General features: G+C 39.6%; 1 protein-coding gene across 1 annotated transcript in view; it reads right to left on the bottom strand.

The window, feature by feature from the left end:
- The window catches only part of PTK2 (protein tyrosine kinase 2), an 82,416-nt gene that overhangs the window by 36,792 nt on the left and 24,803 nt on the right, over nt 1–20,821 (bottom strand). Inside the window, exons 11-17 of the mRNA XM_010017626.1 lie at nt 13,610–13,693; nt 12,383–12,400; nt 8,834–8,890; nt 7,379–7,399; nt 6,230–6,327; nt 4,375–4,459; nt 1,225–1,325 (exon numbers count right to left, since the gene is read on the bottom strand). Of these exons, the coding sequence (XP_010015928.1) occupies nt 1,225–1,325; nt 4,375–4,459; nt 6,230–6,327; nt 7,379–7,399; nt 8,834–8,890; nt 12,383–12,400; nt 13,610–13,693 (464 nt within the window). The remainder of the gene's footprint in view (nt 1–1,224; nt 1,326–4,374; nt 4,460–6,229; nt 6,328–7,378; nt 7,400–8,833; nt 8,891–12,382; nt 12,401–13,609; nt 13,694–20,821) is intronic.

Below are 20,821 nucleotides of genomic sequence, written 5' to 3'. Positions count from 1 at the left end.
TGAGCTTTTATGCGCTCTTTCCTTGGGAACTGTGCATGTTTCTGGCTGAAATGATTTCAGACCAAACCAGTACATGGCCAGTCTGAACACTGATTAGATCAATATTCTTTTGGAAGCATTAATTTTGATGTACATCTGCTAAAACAACTGGATTTAGCTCAGAGTAGCCAATATCAGTGAAGAGTATTTATAAGCTATATTGCCAGTATAAGACAGTTAGGACCTAATGGAAGGTGGCATTAGAGTCTGTAAATTAAAACAAGGCTTTAAAAAGTGATTTTAGCACTGGAAAGGAAATCTGATTTCTTGACAGAAAGTGACTTCTCCACTACAGGTTTTTCTGCCCAGGTTGGGGTTTTCTTGGGCAATGTACTGCAGTTTGGTAACTCCAATGACTGATGTCCACTGCAGTATGAAATGTCACGTCAGCTCGTGTTTTCAGAAACAAAACGAATATCAGAACTGAGATCCAGCTTTTTTTAAGCCATTCATTCAAAAGACACAACAATCATAGAACCACAGAATGGTTTGGGTTGGAAAGGACTCTAAGATCATCTAGTTCCAACCCCCGTGCCACGGGCAGGGACATCTCACGCTAGAATTGATCACTCACGGCTCTGTCTAACCTGGCCTTGAACACTGCCAGGGATGGAGCATTTACCACTTCCTTGGGCACCCTGTGCCAGCGCCTCAGCACCCTCACAGTGAAGAACTTCTTTCTTATATCTAACCTGAGCTTCCTCTGTTTCAGTTTAAACCCACTGCCCCTTGTCCTACCACTATCTTGCCCCAGGCTTCTGCTGCAGAGACAGAATAAAACCCCACAAGAAATTCAGTGTTCCAAGGGAAAAAGCAGTATTACTCAGGAAGAATAAAGGATGCAGCACAATTTCACTCCTAGAAGGTATGTTTGAAAATGCTGTTTAAACAATACTGCATTATCATCATCTTGACACAGGTCATGCTCTCACTCTGGAACAGCAACTGAATTCTCTGAAAACCATGACTAAATCCCTATGGTATGAGCTGATACAGTTCCCTCAGTGGAGGAGTTGGGTCAAATGCTGCCACTCCTGTTTCTGAGCCTGTAATTCTACAAACAAGTATGATATCATGTTTGAGGAGGGCGCCTCCGTGTTAGTGCCGTGAAGTGACTCTCTCAGTCTTTGGTAAAAGCATCAGTGAGCTTAAAGCAAATGAAAGTTGCACAAGGACTTTTCATACCTCTCCAAGAGTACAGAGCTCCATGATTATCCAAACTGGGTTTTCTGTAATAACTCCAATGAGCTTCACAATGTGAGGATGATCGAACTGACGCATTGTTACTAAAGGGAAAGGAAACAAGTTGGTGAGTTACATAAAACCTTTTTCTTTTCTTAAGAAAGATTAAGAAGCATCTAGTCTGTCACCAGAAAATACAATCACAGTTCCGCAAAACGACTGCTGCAAGCAGTAATGTCTGGTCATTTAATGTTCTGTGGGCAACAGGAAACACTGCTTGCTTTAGCAGTACTGTTCTCCACTCACAAAAAGGAAACTGCTGTGGAAGGTGCAAGTGAAGTCAGGCTCCGGCTCTTCTACCCTGGGATGAACGTAATGGAAGTTATAACAACCGGTTAATCCAGTGCATGATCCATTAACCTGTGCCTGTCTACTGAATCATACAACAGCATCACAGAATGATTTGTGTTGAAAGAGACCTTCAAAGCTCATCTAGTCCAACCCCCCTAAAATGAGCAGGGACATCTGCAACTAGATTGGATCAGATCCACATCCAGCCTGGCCTGGAATGTCTCCAGAGATGGAGCATCCACCACCTCTCTGGGCAACCTCTGCCAGTGTTTTACTACCCTCATGTAAAGAATTTCTTCCTCATGTCCTTCGTAAACATCCTTAATTTAACCTTGAAGTAGTACCTCTGTTACTTTTACAGCTCATAGTACCAACAGAAATACGTAATTGGAAAGTCTGCTTCAGTTCACCTACAATTAGGCAAGAATAGAAAATCTTTTGGCTTTTAATTACCACATCCTAAAACCATCAGGTGTTTCTGGATTCTTATTCCGATGAGCTTTGAACTCTACTTCTATATACTAGCACACAGCAGCTGGATAACCAAACACATCTGGTGACCCCACAGATCCCAAGAAAAATCCTTGGGCAGTGCTGTTTGTAAGACCTAATGCCATAAAAATTTTATAACTGCAAAGAAACTTACATGGGCAAATTTAACATGTTCTTTAAAACATTGATGGGTTATGAATATTAGAGAAAAAAAACACAATAAAACAAACATCCCTATCAACAGCACAGCTTAATGCATTAATATAAAGGAATAAACAATGTGACATGTCAAACAGGCAATAACAACTGCTGAAATACTACACAGAATGGAAGCTAGATTCCTAAATCATTCAATTCCCCTCCTCTCCTTTGAAGTAAACAGTTTCAGAGAGGGAAGCTACTTCTGACACCTCGGAAAAGTATCCATTGCTAAACTAGTTTATCTGAACCCAATATTAGTATCAAAATCTCAGTAAGTAAAGTGTATATTCCAAATGAACTCCGATTATTCAGTTTTCGGATTCTCTTGTGCTATATTCAATGCACTTTATAATAAAACATGGAAATGTTGTTTCACTGATGTAAAAATGAAGCAGAAACACAGTTTTAACTATCAAAGCAATGGAAAGACAAATAACACAAACAGTTTTAAATATATTGTCTTACCAGTTTTAAACACAAAGTACTCCATTGCTGCAAAGTACTTCCCAGAAATGAATTCAATCAATGTTAGCTTAACAAACTCACAGATTCACAAAGGTACTAATCATCTTTTTTGCCATGAGTTTCTAGAGGAAAGACGAATGAACTACATGTAGAAAGGAGCAGTTTACTACAAAAGCCAGTGGAAGATCAGTGAAGATCTCCTCAACCCAGCTGGATTGTATTTTAGCATATACAAATGCATGAACAGTCATACACTGCTATACAAAAGCAGAGAGGAATGAAAAGACAGGCAATGCATGTAAAAACACTTTCTTTCATCTACTTTTTATTCTGAGGTATTCTTCCTTGCGAGAATCAATACCAAATCTTTTCAGCATTACAAACTCCACCACAAGCAAACAACTAGAGCCCTAAAATATTTTAATATGCCTCACATTAAAAGATTAGGAACTAAATGGCTTAATTCAGTGAAATAACCAGCTGTGCCTCTCCAGGTATGGGATTTGTGCCTTTTGAAGAGTACTCTTCAAACCGAGGAGGCAGTATCTCTTTGAGAGGTTGCAGTACGAACACAAACAAGAGGAAGGTAACAGATGGGAATTAGAATTAAAAGCAGAAAGAAGAAATGGCAAAACTGTTTAATCAGAATTGAAAAGCATTATTTATCTGTCTACTACGTTGCCATTTCCTAATCTGTCAAGCTCAAAGCATAATAAGGAGTGTTCAATGAGCAATTATTTTCTACATTGTGAAGAGACAGCAGCCTACCTTTGACTGCTGAGTTATTACTATAAGTAATGGTATTTACTTTTCCAACAGCTGGAAATGTAATGGGAAAAATTATAGTAATTTAAAGAAAAACCTGACATCCAAAAATAAGAAGCCATTAGGTAGGAACACAGATTTTCTGAACAATTAGGAAAACATCCTGGAACAAAGGAATAGCAAATAAAAGTGTACTCTAATATCTGGCCATAACCAAATTATGGATATAATACAATAGCTTTATGGGGTCTATAGAAACACAACAGCAGAGGATAATAGGCAAAAATTAAGACCTGTATCTTAATTTGCTTACAAAACCAAACAGCAGACAAAACAGTAACTACAACACTCTTACAGTAAGTTTTCTGTTAGTATGCATGGCCACAAAAAGCCTCCCCCCCTGTATGACATGTACCATTTGGGGAATGCAGTATTTGTGGGCAATTATTCACAAAATGGGTTTCTTCTATCACAATTTTTAATTCTGAATTTTCAAAACACTTTCAAACTCTTAAACATAACGTGTTTAGGAACTTTGTTAAGCAAAGACAACCACCTAACCTTCAGAAGCAACATGCTGGAAAAGGCGCTGTGTGAATTCAGGAAGAAGAAAATGGAAGATCAGATCTCTAATCTGGTTCTGAAGCCTTACAGGAGTTAAACATCACTGTTCAAATCAGAAAATCAAAGAACCCACATAGAGCTGGATATATGGGCAAAGCAAGGCTGTCCTGCACATACTGCAGGAGAGGAAAAGGTCATGCTATGTAGTAATAAAAGATTTACGGGAGTATCAGAAGGTTCTGGCAGAGAGATAGCTGTGGTCTTTGCAAGGGCCAGTTCCAGAAGCTACCCCAGCAGAAGTACTTTAATACTCACAGGCTTCTTGTAAGAATTTTTCTCTAACGCTGTCTGAGGTGCAGTTTTTACATGTTTTGATTGCAACGGCCATAGCTGGATTCTCCTGAAAGACATGATTGAGAAACATCTGAACCACAACCCACAACATACAGCTCACCAAGAGCCAAGTCCTTGAGAATTTTAGCAAAATGGCTTTAGAGAAAATTATTATTAATGAGAATATCTTCAGTTAAGAAATTACAGTTTGAAAGCTTCCTTATTTATATAAATATTGCATTAAAGAGTCATTTATTTAACCCACCGAGCCCAGGATGCTAAGCAGCTGCTTCAGGGAAGTACTGTTTCTGAAGTTAGAACTAGATTTAGTTAGATTAGTTACAACTAGAATTAGCATCTGTCCAAAACTGAGACCATTTCTTCAAATGAAAAACAGATCTTCATTTTACACTTGCAGAATTGATTTATTGTAAGCTTGGAAATAGCTGACATGAAATAATTTTCCAGCTTTCTCCTGCTTTTTTCCACGAACTTTTTTTTTTATCCATTTAAACATTCATTATCTAGAAAAACTCACATGCACCAGCCTAAATTACCAAGTCCCACCAACCTCACTGGTTTCACTGAGGTGACTCCTTGTGTGTTGGGGTTTTGCTGGATTAGGGTTCAAGTGTCTTTTCTTTCAGGACAAAGTAGTAACTTTATTAACACACAAGCTTCTTTGTGAGCGATATAGTGAGATGGTCACTGGAGAAACAGACACGTTCATTTAATGTTACTGTCTCTCTGTGGTGTGCTACTGCTCTGCCAGCATTAACAGAGTAAAATTCCTCTGTATTTCATCCCAATAGGACGCTGGGTTAAATCGGTAAGGGCATCACCAGCAGAGATCAAGATGTCATTATCCCACTCAGCACTTGTCAGGCCACGGCTGGACACTTTTGTTCCCTGCTGTACAAAACAGATGTGGACAGGCTGGAGAGGAGCCACGAGGATGATCCAAGGACTGGGAAGCTGTGTGAGGACAGGCTGAGAGAGCTGAGACTGTTCAGCCTTGAGAAAAGAAGGCTCAAGGGAGACTTTATCCCCATGTTCCAGTATTTAAAGGGTGGCTACAAAGAAGATGGAGACTCCTTTTTTGCATGGAAAAGACAAGGGGTGATGGGCACAAGTTAGTCCTGGGGAGATTCCGACTGGACACTAGAGGGAATTTTTTCACAAGGAGAACAATGACCCATTGGAATAATCCCCCCTGGGAAGTGGCGATTCCCCAGCACCGGACACTTTGAAGATTCAGCTGGACAGGATGCTGGGACATGTCGTCTAGGTCATGCTTTGCCTAGAAAGGCTGGATCCTTGAGGTCCCTTCCAACCAGGGATTCTATGGTTCTGCACCAAATGCTGAACCTAAACCCACGTCAGGCTCAATGCCCAGAATTATAATATTAACCTTTGGAAAGGGCTCTAAATCACTGAACTCTCAACAGGGGAGTACGGCCAAAGGGACAGTGCTCAGACTCACTCAAATTGTGAGTTTGGGTTAAAATGAGTGTCTTCCAATGGTGACTCTGCCAATGGTTTTGGTCAGGTCCCGAGTAATTTACTTGGCTCTTTTGATTCTTTTCCCTATAGGAGCAGAGGAACTACTCTTGAGCTAGTTTTCTACTTACCTGAAACATGGGAAATATTCTCTACGTGCTGATCGTTAAATCACAAAAAAAGTAAAAAAATGATGAAAAACAAATGACAGAACCAGTTTTTATTTGTTTTGGAAGACTCAGACCAAGGCATCTAAGGAATACATTTATTTGTTGTGTAGTTTTTTAACTAGAAAGGCTTTAGAGTGGTTTATCTTTATTTCAGGAGGAAGGCTTACCGGACTCATGTAAACTCCTTGGTGTACATCTCCAAACTGTCCTTCGCCAATGCAGCGCCCCAGCTCAATTCTCTCCCTTTGAATTTCATAATCTCTGGCTATAAGAATATAATGCACTTCAAATATTACATTTCTGATGAAGGGCAAAGAAATAACCCACAAGATACAAAACTCAAAGCCAGTCACTCCAATGTCTCACGTATGAACTACTAACATTAACAGTTGCTGCACACCAACCTATACGAATGCTGTATACACAGTGGAAACCTCTTAAACAAATGTTTGAACCAAAGCAATGAGGCAGGAATTGTGAAATCTAATTTGCTAAATGAACTGCTATGCATTATTTATTTCAATGCAATAGAGGTAATTGAACCCTTCTTAATTATAGCTAGTAAAAGACAAAGAGGACAGCCTAGGGCAACAGCAATGATATTAAATACAGCCCTAGCACGCACGGCTTGAGATGTTTAAGAGAACTCCACTATGTGGTATTTTAGCTCTTGGAACCATCAAATGAGCCCAGAGAATTTTTAAAGAGGTAACTGCAAGAAAAAACAGAGAAAACTAGCATGGCAAATGAAGATCAAATGAAAGAGCAGAATTTTGAGTGCATTACACCGCTATCAGTGTGTAATTGAAGTAAAATTGATGTGTTTGGCAGATTTCAGCAATTTTGTTAACTTTGTGGTTTAAGAGACTGAGAACATTACTAATAAAAATGGCCCAGTACTTCAGCAAAACATTTAATCAATTGCAATTGAATTACTTCAGTTGCAATTTCATTTCTAGCAGACACGGAAAACTAGTTCAGGACTGGCAGAAAAGCACATACAGGATATGTTTTCACCTCTCCTTATAGTAGTCAGGGAAAAATACCACAACCAACCAGCTTAGGACTTCATGACTGATGGTTCTGACTCCATTAACACTACAGAAATAACGTCATCTAGAGCTGGATAACAAAGCAATGAATGCCCTTTTCATTTCTTTTTTAAAGTACTGCATTTTCCTCTTTAAAATCCCAAAGCTAACTGGTTTAACTACAAATAAATCATGTTTATTAAATGAAAGTGAAGAGTAAACTTAAAAATTCCACATCATTCCAAACTGCAAGCATACAGGGATGGGTAAAGGGTCTCCTGTTACCTTCATCTATTCCATAGCTTTCTGCAGTGCAATTAAGAGAAAAATCAAATGCTTACTTAGATAGAGCTTCTTAAGACAAGGACAAACATTTCTTAACATTATAGTTTTAAATGAAGAAATATACTGATACAGTTTTAAGTTTACATTAGCAGAAGTCACAGGTCTGTTCTTGTGATCTTTAACTGACTCAGCCCTTTGAGAGCTGAACACTTGAGCCCACTTCAATCCAGCAAAGCACTTAAGGAATTTCACTTCAACAGCCCATTCAATTTTGAATTGAAGGCGTACTTAAGTGTCCAGCATCATCCAGGGCTGGGCCCACAAGTAATTACTTCCATGAGGATTCAAATGAAAAGATTAGGAAAAAAACCCCAAGCCCCCACACAGTTAAAATGTTAACAAAAAATAAAGGATATCATTTATAACAGTACTTTTTGATCCTGCAACTATTTTAGTAGAATCATGTAGTGACTTACTGCAAGACATTCAAAACACAGTGTTTATTTCTGGAAAACACATATCCTTGCTTTTCAAATATTTATGTTCCTATATATATATATATGTTTTTCAAAACATATATTCTTGCTTTTCAAATATTTTCCACAGCAGTGGAAACTATGCTGCAAACACTGAAGTGATCATGAAACATTCCTGCCACATGGCAAGTCCCCACACACATTACTGGTTCTTCAGCAGAACATGGTACCAGATTAAGCACCATCCTCCCCTCTTAACTAACCAAACCCAAGGGTTCTGAGGGTCTGTGTATCAAGGGATTGCCTACTTCTAGAGCAATCCCTGGCTGCCAAAACATAGCTGCAATTTCACAGACACAGCGTTGAAAGCCGAGTACTACACTAAATGAGTTAGCCGTGACAGTTCAAGTTGATGTAATTCCAATACACCACAAGACCAAGTCCTTGTGGTGGCTAAAGCCTCATTTTTTTGACTTTAAAGATGAAGACTTTTCAATTGATTAAATTCAGAAGAAGTCTGAATTGTTATTTTTCTTCCTAAAGTCTTTCATCTTTAACACGTGGTACAGCTGACTTTCCTCTACCATGGAACTCAAGAGCAGCAAGTCTGTCACAGAGCAAGCGGGAGATATGCTTAGACAGCAACACACAGAAGCTTTCCAAACTGTTTGCTCCCATCACAGAAATCTCATCTCTTCTTTTTTTAAGTGGTGTTCATCATCACAATCAAAAAATCTACATTTTGAGACATAAAAGGAATTTCACTGTGAAGTTACCAACAGCAGCACAACAGAATTTGGTTTTATTTGCTTCAAAACCTGAACTTGAAAATCACTGGCATCAAACTGTCTTATTTATATATCACGAGGAGTATTCTCTTTACACACATATTTACTTAAGGCTGAAATAGAAGATTCAGTCCCTGCTAAACCAAAGAAGCTTTTGGACAGGGAAGTTCCCAGGGAAGCACCATACTTACTTGATGGCATTGTGTAAGTATCTTCTTCATCTATAATCTCTGCATAGTCATCTGTCTCTGTAAAGGGAGGAATTGAAGAGTTTCGGGAAAAGCAGATGAAAACATCTCCAGAACAACATCTCTCATTTACCAAGGCCAATATGTCACAACCCCCAATTTAGCATTGCTGGGACGCATTTACAATAGCATGAATAAAACTGGCTCATGCATAATTTATGGTATGATAATGACCTCGGTGCCAATTATACAACGTCACATCGATGCATTCAGCAAGGAATAAAAGGAAGAGGGATTTGTATTCAAAACAGTTCAAGTTAGCAACTGGAAATCATCTGAACTTTGACTTCAAATCTTTATAAAAGCAGATTCCATTGCAGGAAGGACAAACGTTATTAATGGATTAATTTGCTTTACCTTCATTCAGTAAAGTGTGACTCAGAGTTTGCTAGGTTTATTATGTCAGACAGGCAGAACAGAGAGGAAAGATGTTCCAGGGCAGCATCTACCTACTGGCAGTGTGGCAAGGTGAGTTATTTCCCATAGAGTCTTTTAGAACATGAAGATCTTTTAAATGACACTCTCGCCTTACACCCACTTTTCTTGCTTTAGCCTCAATTGTTGTTCAGTGGAAATTCATTACCAGTTCTGTCACCAAGAATCAACATCTCCTGGACAGTGTTTGAAAACAACCAGTTCTCCAAATTGGCAGAAAAACAACAGTGTATTTCTTTCTCTGTTTAAAACTTAATCTGTTCTCAAAATGGTTTCAGATGGTGTCAAGTCACACCAGAAAGTCCTTCTCTCGCTCTAAAGAACTTGCAGTGCGTATAGGTCGCTTCCTAATGGCCACATAAGTTCCTCTGGAGGTTACAAAACCACAACAGTGAGATAATTTTTCACATCAAGGCTGATAAATTCTAGTCACAAGCTTTAAATGCAAAGAGAGGTTCTCAAAATGGATTCATTTCCAATCCAGCATGCAGTTTTCTGTGGCTGGTTTCAGGTGACCAGATATTGGGCCACCTCTCAAAGGCATGATTTACTCCCCCTTTTCCCCATCTGCCCTGGAGCATACGTATATCCCTACGTCTCCCTGGTGTCATTTCTGGAGGTGTGGTTTCCAAACGGTGAATGGGACAAAGCCACCGTGAGAGTGGAAAGAAGGATGGGATGATCCTTTTTGCAGCAGCCCTCAGGTCAAGCAACTCAAGCCAGCTCTGAAACCAGAGCAATGCTCATAAATTACACATGTACATAAGCAAGAGGCTTAATTTTCTGACAAAGTGAATATTCCACAATTAGGAAACTACAGGTTGCCTCTAACCTCTGAAGTTCAACACACTTCAGTGAGTAAATGTCATTTTATGACCCTGACTTCCTACTACTTAAATAAATCGAAAGCTATTTTTCTTTCCAACTCCTGTAGGGATTTACTACATCTTGTAAAAACAGAAGCAGGAAATTCTGTGCCATTTTGTTGGGCATTTTCTGTTTAGGACACAGCAAAACAGTCACCTAATGAAAATTCAATTAATTATAAAGACAGTGCACAATTCTAAACAGGAGCATACTCCTCCAATCTCTTCCTTGTATGTTTTTCCTCCCTGCATTATAAACAGATGTTTTTGTAGAAAATAAGCCCCAGTTTGATCTAAAAATTAAGCATCTGTTTGAAAGAAACCATCAGTGTGACACCAGTGTGATGGGTGGTAAGATGTTTTTAACTTCTAAGCGTGGTATATATCAATGAGTGCTACAAGCTGGTATTTAAGGTACCAGAAAGTCCTTCATCTATGTAAAAAAACTGGACTGAGTATCATAAACGTATTTGAGAAGAATTTAAAGTCTGGAAACTAGAACTGGTGCCACGCTGGTCTTTCAAAAACCCAAAACATTTATCACTGTAGCTTATGAACCAGTGCTTACAAAATGTGATAAATGGCTTGGCTTGCTCTTCTCTCTATTTTAAATGAATTAAGCCATAATAAATCCATTATCAGAACACCACAGAGCACTTCACATGGTTTTGATACACGGCCCCAAACCACCCTGAAACTAAAAGGGTCTTCAGTAGCCTTAATTAAATGTATGCAATTAACTAAATACTTCTTGTTACACATTTAACACTCTGAAGAGGAACATACAGCAAGAATTCACAAAATAATTCCTATATACGTGTGGCATTGTTCTTGGGAAGTAGAGGAAAAGTCAATCAAGGCATTAACAGTGATGTGCTCAAAGTGTTCTGCAACACAGGTAAGTGACCTCCCTCACTTCTGGACTTCACTCCATGATTAGAGCCATATACTACGAGACTATTACCAAGTCTGCTAAGATATTCCATAACCTAAGTGGAGCTTAAAAGCAAAACTCAGCTAGGCAAGGCTCCCCAGGCTGCTTTAACAAAGAAGGTGTTACAGCAGTCTCCAGAGCTAAGAACAACAAAGCAGTGATTCCAAGTGATAGTCTATCTTCAAGGCCCTTGGTAAGTCTAGAAAAACTTATGAATAGGGCTCATATGTGCTGCCTTATTGCACATTGTAAAACCAGCACTGAACCTTTTCACCTGTTGGTCAAGCCCAGATTCTTCTAGAGGGAAAACCAAATAGGTGGCTTCTGGACAAAGTGTTGGTGGAACAGGTGAATGGCTTATTCATTATCTTTGCTTTAAATGTGAGGGAGAGAAAGGAGATGAAAAGTTATAGACCCCCTTTACATTTTACTGAGAGAAAGGCCACAAGAAGTTCTGGTTTTTCTTATCACCTTCCTTTGCATACATACTTTTTTTGCACCTTCCTTTGCATACCCTTTTACTACCTCCTACTTCTAAGACTAAAGATACACACACTACCAGTAGTAGCAGTTTGGGTTTTTTCCCAACATCACATGGAATCCTTTAGAAAAATAGCTAAAAATAACTTTAAAGCCCACCCCTTATTTTCTAGAAATAAAGACCTAGAAACTCTGGAAAAGTTAAACATTTTTTAATAAGGTTCAAAATCCTGAAGAAAAACTTTATAATGTCTTTAAAATTAGCAGTTTGAGCAGCTGAAAGTGATTAATTTTATTCCATCTACATTAATCTATGTTGTGCAGCTTCTTTTTATGCAAGGAGTAGTAATGGAGAACACAGCACTTGGATGCTACCATGTCTTTAAAGTATCTCTTAGTAGATTCATTTCTCACATCTTACAGCCATTAATCTCACCCAGTGACCAAAAACTAACCATGATAAAATCAAACTGAATGGATACTCCTGCAAACCTCTAAACCTTCTCTGCAACATGCCAGAAGTCTCATTGCAAACACATGCAATACCCCAGCCCTGGGTGTCTGAAATAAGTTTCTCCTTTTTCCATTCCAGTGGAGCAGAAAGCGTTAGTTGCACAGCCTGTAAAGTACAATATTTATTGGCTAATGCCCAAAGCAGACTGCTTTTTAATATGAAAAGCTGTATAAAAGTCATTGCTGAAATGTGCATTAAGTGGTATATGGATATAAGAGTTGCATATTGCATGTTAGTAACACACAGACTAGAAAACATATTACCGTCCCCACTAATTTCATCTGCAGATCCAGGTGGCATGCAAGGAGAGAGAAAAACAGAGGGGGAGAGAGAGGGGACAGAGAAGGGGGAGGGGAAAATATACTATTAAATTCATGAGTAATCCAAAAGTATTCAGATTGTAGTTATCTTATATACCTGACTCAAGAGAAACCAGAAAAGTAGCAGAATTTAAGACTTCTCACCTAAAACCCAAGGGACAAAGATACGTTCTAAGAAGCTTATATGATGCAACAGAGTTAATGACTTTCAAACATAAAATTGCACAAAACTTAAATTTGGGAGTGGAACTAGTTATTTTAATACATTGTTAAGAAACATCAAGATCTGGGTTTATTCAATACTTCACTACAAAATGGATCTACAGCCAGATGAGTCAGATCAATATGACTTTGCATGTACACTTATGGCTTTGGGTAAGTAGAGTTGGTGTTGACCCTTTCAAAGGAAACACACTCTTGTGCTATCACGAAGACATGAGTTCCTAATGGAGCCAACTAAGTATTAATAATAATAATACAGAGCATATTGCAATTATAAAAAGCTGAAATTTACACCAGTGGCAAATGGAGCAACTCTACTGGGAAGAGGTTTAAACGAGCACCATAACCCGCATGTACTGTAGCGGCCCATCAATACCCACAGCACAAGCTGATGCACTTCAGACATTACTTATAAGTAAAAGAAAAATGCACATTAATGTTGTAAAAGTAATGCACTTATTACTCCAATTCTTCTTCCCCCTAACAAAGCCAAACTGGTCCAGAGCAAGTGGTGAACCAGTATGCAGCCAAAAGCATCACCATAGCCAGTATTTAATTCAAAGTGATCTCAGCTGATGCTTATGGTTGCTATTCTATTTCATTCATAAGCATGCTGTATCAGGGGTCCAAGAATGAAGTCAAATCCTATTAACAAAAAATCCATGTTAGATGGGGCTGCACAGCTTTACAAGTGAAATTATTAATATGTTTGTTGTTGTAGCACATGATGCTTAAAAACAAGCCCCCCCCCATAAAAATGGGGACCAGCAAACTTGTCACGCTGCATGAAAATCCAATTCAATAGGAGGAAAGGGGTAGCAGAAAGGTAATGAAATTATTCTTGGAACTCTGTTTACCTGAGGCTAAAGTAGTTTAAAAACAGTAACTAAGTTAGTATATTCAGCTTTTGGGTTAATAAGGCAGCCTATACAAAGAGCAGTGCAGTACCCTTAGGCGGCGACTCATGGGAACAGAAGACGAAAGGGAGAAAGCGTCTAGCTTTCTTTACTTTATGCTGACAGTGATTGACTCCTTTACACAGAGGCAAGAAAAGGAAAGAGAAAAACAGAAACAAATTATTTGGAAATAAAAGAAAAGAGACTGGAGAGAACATCTACAATGAATGAACATAAAGGTAAAGGTTTACATTACAATTCTGTATAAGCAAATGGATATACGAATGTTGCTGAAACTAAAGCACGTTTGGTGTTTTCCTTCAAATTCCTTTCTACAGCAAAGTTAAACTTAAATTCTTATCTATTAAAAAGTCAGCTTTTACCAGCTATATCCACCACCCATTGACAGTGCAAAGAATACTGTCTATCCCAGAAGTGTAATCTGCTTTTGCAAGCTTCCCAACTCAGTTCTGCCAGATCGTGCTATAGCGAAGTTCTGATTTAGGTGGCAGTCACCAGACTTCAACATGGATGTACTGACTCTCTGGACCCTTAACCTGAAATAGAACAAGCATTTCACATAGCAGGGTTACACAGAACAAGGAAAACCATATTTGCTCTGTCCCACTGAAATACAACACTGATACATTTTATGATCTGAAATCTGCCACTGGAGTTTTATCCCCAGAGCAGACCTGTCATGCCTATTGCTGTTGTAGCTCTCCAAAGACCTCTGGGTGACTGCCCCATGATAGTGGCCTCACTGTCCCCTTTCCTAGCCACCCTACTACACTTAATTAGCAAAGCACTTATCAGAGAGATGTTTGAGCTGGAGGAAGTACAAAGAAGCCCCAGGTGATTTCACAAGGTGAGAAAGGAGGAGGCAGGACGACACTAAGAACCTGAGGAGAGCTGCTCCTTTTAATTCCCTTGGTATCTGTTTGCTCCTCTCCTCCTTCCTCTTTTTCCCTCTCTCCTCTGTCTCAGGAAACGTGAGAGATGCTTTAAAAAGCCAATCAACTGAAAACCTGCATCTTGTAGCTGAGAGTCCTTCACAACTCGGGTCCAGCCACCCTCAATTATACAGACTGGGAGTCCAGGTTCTAGTAGGGAAGCCCCCAGGCACAGCACACTCATCAGTGGTGGGAGGAGTGGAGGAAAGGTGGAAAAGGAGAATTACCTTTGAGTAACTTCACATTTGTCATAGATGCTGGAAGCATAAGAACCATCAAAGCAGCCACGCTTACACAAAGCACCATCCTTTGACACAGTTGTGCAGGTTTTGAGGGATAACGTGGATCTTTTGGAAGGTTTATTAAGTGTGTTCAATCACTGTCCGGTCTGGAGGCTGCGTGCTGAATGTGACGCACACAAATCTCACAGGGAACGCACTACTGTGTACAACCCGTTCTTTGCTAAGATGGCAATTTAAATCCAAAGTTGAAACAAGTGGGTGAGATTTATCACTGTATCCTAAGCAACAAAAACTACCACTGGAAAAAGTGCTGGGGTGATTAAACAGACAGAAATCATCCACTATTTGGGGAAATGTCAATGTCACTGAAAATGACAGCACGTTAAACAGATTCAGAACTAAAAGAGGTGCAAGAAGAGGGCAAAACTATTGAGTAGCTGGAGTATCAGTATTTCCTCGTAAACTACATTAATCCAACCCTAGGGACTTACCTTCCTAACATCACACAGCAATTTTCAGCGCTATCATTCTAACACAAACCTGAGGTAACTTTCATCAAAAGCTTCAGAGTATGAAAGAAAAGACAAAAATACCACAGCTATTTTAAGAGACTACTGAAAAGGTACTGAAAGGAGAATAAAGGAATCCAATACTCCGCTGAAACAGAAGAACAGGTATAGAGTCACTGGAAGCAATGCAAGCTGTCTAAAAGGGAAGAGATGTTTCAACTCTTGACCTGTCTGCTCAGGCTACAAAGCTAATTTAAGCTTGAAACACTCTTCATTCTTACACTGACACATGGGTAGCAGAAGCTGACTGAAATCTGACTAACCTATTTCATATGAAGGGCACATGGAGATGACAAAAGTGGTTTTAATTCATGTACATGCCCTGTGATACTCAGTCCAACTCATCTTCTGCATTTCAAACTTTGCAGTTGTGATTTATTGGCTAAAGTCTGTTCACTTCTTGTGCCACAGTCAGTGGAAGACTGCTTTGTCTTAAATGTCCAAATCTTCAAGCCTAGATACAAAAGAACATTTCTTTAGGTAAAGAGATGATTTTAAGTCAAAAAACCCAAGAAGTTACAAAACTTTTTCAGGAGCTTAGAGATTACCTGCTTGAAATGAATACTACTTAGAAGGATTTCCACCATTCCACACCAGCTTCCAGCCAGGATATCACTGGCATCTACCTAAAGGCCCATAAAGCTCAGAAATGTTGCTGAAAACTGGACTGGACTTTATTTATTTATTTATTTCCTTTTCTTAATACTAAGTATTCACTAAAATTATTGTGTAAAACAAACAAAGATCACTTGCTATGCAACAGACTGTGTAGGAAAGGAAGCGGCCAGGCCAGAGGGCACTTACTACTGGAGCAACCAGTTGGGATTGTGTGAGTAGACAACCAATCCTGAAAGGCTGAAACTGGTAATGTCCCATTCTGTTTTAACCTCACATTCCTAAACTGGTTTGAGGAAAACCCTGAAAAAAATCTGTATAAGAAATGAACCTATTTGTTTTCAAGCTTTTGAAATGAAAGGAGCACTGTGTGTTGTATGTTTAGACATAAACCAACAAACCCCCAAACCTACTACTGCATGGAACACTTCTTTAGTCATATCACAGTGTTATTGCTGGTAGAGCAAAAGTGTCTGCTCAAATCAAATGAATGGATCACAAAGGAGGAGTGTGGGAGGTAAGAACTCTTTAATGGACAACACAGACTGATGAAATCAAAGCAGTAACTTCCTGAGCACTGTATGGAGGAGGTATGTTTAGACTGTCACCACAGTTCATTCTGGTGGTCTTATGCTTGACAAGAAGCATTTTAGTCAGTCTAAAATATAGAAAGATAACACCACCAGACTATTCAACTGTGAGGGAGTCTGAAATACTGTCATTTATTAGCAGTAAGGGTATTTTTAGCTATATTATTAATCAGTGGAAGAGCCGGATGAGTTAAGAAGCAAGGAACTCCCTTTGTGAACCTGGAAACTAATGACTTGCTCAAGGTTTGTAAAATCACTGCAGCAAATCTTAGGCTTGAATATCTCCCAGTCCTGTAACTGCACAGCAGAGCTACAGCAGTACAGAGCCTTTATATTCCTCTAATCACTTAATAATTTGAATGTATAATGATGTAGTTTATGCTAGCACTGTTAGGATTTCTTTTCAGAAGACATGAGCTGTACAGTTTGATGTAACTGAGCCAGCAGACATGATCATAAGCACTCAAGGTACAAATCTTTATCTTAAAAACTTACTTCTACTTTCCAGCATTGCCTTTTTGGAGTGACTTGATAGAAAGAACACAAAAAAGAACTTCAAGCAAAGAACACCTTTTCCCCTACCAACTAATTCAAATGGAACCAGGAAACCCAAGTCCTACACAAGGAACCCTTTCAGAGCTGAGCACAGGGCAGGCCTTCACTTTGAGCACAGGAAACACGAAACAGAGCACACACTGTGCTTTGCAAAGAGAAGTGGTCCAGTAAAATTGTATTTGTCTTTCCATCCTTGCTCACAGCTTTGCTCAGCCCACATCACTCACCCATGAACTCAGCTCCTTTCATATGCCAACATCTCCTTCATTAGGAATGTTTTAAAGTGTTGTAATACTGAAATTACTCCAGGGTGCCCAGAGAAGCTGTGGCTGCCCCATCCCTGGCAGTGTTCAAGGCCAGGTTGGACACAGGGGCTTGGAGCAACCTGCTCTAGTGGAAGGTGTCCCTGCCCGTGGCAGGGGTTGGAGCTGGAGGAACTTTAAGGCCCTTTCCAACCCAAACCAGTCTGGGATTCTCTGAAATCAGGGGAATGTATTTATTATTTCTCCTCTCCTCTTCGTTGCACTTTGACATTTGGCTCCTGCTACATTTCAGTCTGTTCTACGTAACCTACTGAAAGGCTCTCTCCCAGAAGGACTATACCATACGGTATTTTTTTTTTGCATGCTAAAATCTCACTTAAATCAGGCTTATCTTGTTCAGAAGAGGAATCCCTTGTTCAGAGGAATCTTTTCATTCAAACTGAGATTTCAGCTACGTGGTACGACTGAATTGGCAGCTACTTCAAACAGCATCTGCTCAGCCTCTTAAAGAACTCTGATGATACTTCACTGCCATGATGGGAGCCAACCACAGTATGTGATTTAAGTGTCATGGTATTATACTATAAATCCATGATTCTGAGGCACAACCTGGATGTTCTACGTAACCTACTGAAAGGCTCTCTCCCAGAAGGACTATACCATACGGTATTTTTTTTTTGCATGCTAAAATCTCACTTAAATCAGGCTTATCTTGTTCAGAAGAGGAATCTTTTCATTCAAACTGAGATTTCAGCTACGTGGTACGACTGAATTGGCAGCTACTTCAAACAGCATCTGCTCAGCCTCTTAGAGAACTCTGATGATACTTCACTGCCATGATGGGAGCCAACCACAGTATGTGATTTAAGTGTCATGGTATTATACTATAAATCCATGATTCTGAGGCACAACCTGGATGCTAAAATCCTTCATGTTACTGGACATATCTAAACCATGGGATGCAGTTATAATTTCTTAGAGACCCTATAAGCAAACAAACTCTCTTTTCTTTCCCTCTACAGAGAGGCAATGGCACACCAGCATCATTAGAAACTTCTGGCATCATACTACAAGGCACTTCCAGCTACACCCCTCCTGATGTTAAAATGCGACTTGTATCAGGAACAGGGAATAAGATGACAAACACATTTCTCTTTAAGACACCTATCTCCCTATTAAAGGTGTGTGTCCTGGGGTTTGTTACTTAGATAACTTAAACTCTCTGCTTTAACATCTCAAACAGTTGACCATATTTTTAATCACCTTTCTATTTCCTTCACTACACAAGCACATACTAAAGCTGCAAAAGCAGCACCTGCTTTGAACCAGGACTTCTTCCTTACTGTCATTCCCACTCAGCTCTTGTTCTCACTCTACTCATCACTTGTCAGGCCACAGCTGAAACACTGTGTTCAGTTTTGGGTCCCGCCATACAAAAAAGATGTGGACAGGGTGGAAAGAGTCCAGAGAAGGGTCCCAAAAATGATCCAACGACTGGGAAGCCATAGGAGGAAAGGCTGAGAGCTTGTCTGCCTTGACAAAAGGCGGCACAGGCAGACCTTACACCCATGTTCCAGTATTTAAAGGGTGGCTACAAAGCAGATGGAGACTCCCTTTTTACAAGGAGTCACATGGAAAAGACAAGGGGTGATGGGCACAAGTTACTCCTGGGGAGATTCCAACTGGACACAAGAGGGAAATTTTTCCCAGTGAGAACAATCAGCCATTGGAATAATCTCCTCAGGCATTCCCCAATGTTGGACACTGTTAGGATTTAGCTGGACATGGAGCTGGGACATCTAGTCTGGGTCATGCTTTGCCTAGAAAGGGTGGACCAGATGATCCTTGAAGTCCCTTCCAACCTGGGATTCTGTGCTTGATTCTTTCCAGTTACAGCTTCCTCCCCACAAACACCTCATTTTATTCAGCAGTACCTGAATATCCAAATGCCACAAGTTGCTGCTTAGAAGCACAGAATCATTTAGGTTGGAAAAGACCCTTAAGATCCTTGAGTCCAACCATGAACCTAACACTGCCAAGAACCTGACAGTGCCAAGACTTGTTCAATACTCTGCTTGTTCAATACTGGCTGAAACACGTGGGCCTGAAACATCATATTCTGTAGCACTGCATGTAAAGTAACATTGAGCTACGAGTAGAAAAACTTATTTCCACAGAACTCTCTAGTGCAAAGGAGGCAAATCATATTTCTTCCTCCTAGTTGTATTTATATAAGCAAAGATAGGGCAGAAGAAACCAAAGACCTCTGTGTCAGAGTTGGTGTTAAAAGGGAGCAAGCAGACTACAGCTTTATTGGTTTTACTTTATGAAGAACTTTCTATAATCTATAATTGACTAGGCAAATTATTATTTTTGGAAGCATGTCTATCAGGAAATATATGCATCACTGTATTAATTTAGGCTAAGGTTTGCTATTTCAAAACAAACTGCTGGCCAAAATAAGTTCCTGTAGGCTAGAGAAGAGCATTTTAATAAGGGGAGTTCAAAACAGCAGGAAATCTGCTCCATAAAATTACAGTAAAACCTGGTATGCTGCTTCTTACACATTTGATATACTATTGGCACAGAGCAAATAGTTTGGCCTTACTGTTTCCTCACTGTATGCTCTTGGCTAAGTACAAAGAATTCTTTCTTAGTGGAATGACTGAAGTAGAGGGAGGTAGAAGTTGGAACTATCTATTAGCTAAAGCACTCACTGCTTCTGGTGAATCCCAGTAACTTAAACCAAAACATTAGATGTATAGCAAAGGAATCTAAACTCCAGCTCATTAACTGGGCTCCTTATTTATAATCCTGCACTGTAAAATGTAAAATTTGAGGGAAAAAAATATTACTATGCTTTAAAAAAGGGGGGAAATCTAGTAGGCACCTTACCTGCACACAGTGAAAGAGAATGCCCACTGCAAGGGGCATGGCATTTGAAGAAGCAGTGCAGACAAACATCACCAGAAGAAACAGAAACGGAAGCATGCAGTAAGAGGTGTGTGGTGGAACCTGGTGCACTGACACACAGGTGTAGGAGAGCGCTTCCTGGCTCCCAGGTCCAGTAATCTGCTGCTTTGGACTCCTAAAACCAACCTCACACCCTTCACTAGTTTTGAAAAGGCCTTTATTTAGAGTAAAAAAAAAACAAGTAAGAAAATTAAACCCCTTCTATCTTTGTACGCTTTGGAATATTGAATAACTTGGAAAGAACAAGTTTGCATTTCACTCGACCAGAAATATTTCAAGGTCTGTTAATAAACAGTTCAAAAAGACAGACAAGGAACCTTTCAGCAACAGGCTCATTTTCAAACCTATAGAGCTTCAGACAAACACCTGAACTTTTAGACCATCAAATCATGCTCCACGCTGGGTTTTGGCTATTGTTGGCTTCCCCAGCTTCTGGTGGGGAACTCGCTGCGAAACTTCCCTTACTATTAAGGGTGTTAGTACTCTAAATATGTCTGACTGCTC

This window comes from Nestor notabilis, unplaced genomic scaffold (assembly GCF_000696875.1).
Source record: "Nestor notabilis isolate BGI_N333 unplaced genomic scaffold, ASM69687v1 scaffold2367, whole genome shotgun sequence".
In the NCBI taxonomy this organism is placed as follows: Eukaryota; Metazoa; Chordata; class Aves; order Psittaciformes; family Psittacidae; genus Nestor; species Nestor notabilis.
The sequence above is the reverse complement of the archived record's forward strand: the minus strand, read 5'-3'. Positions and strand labels throughout refer to the sequence as shown.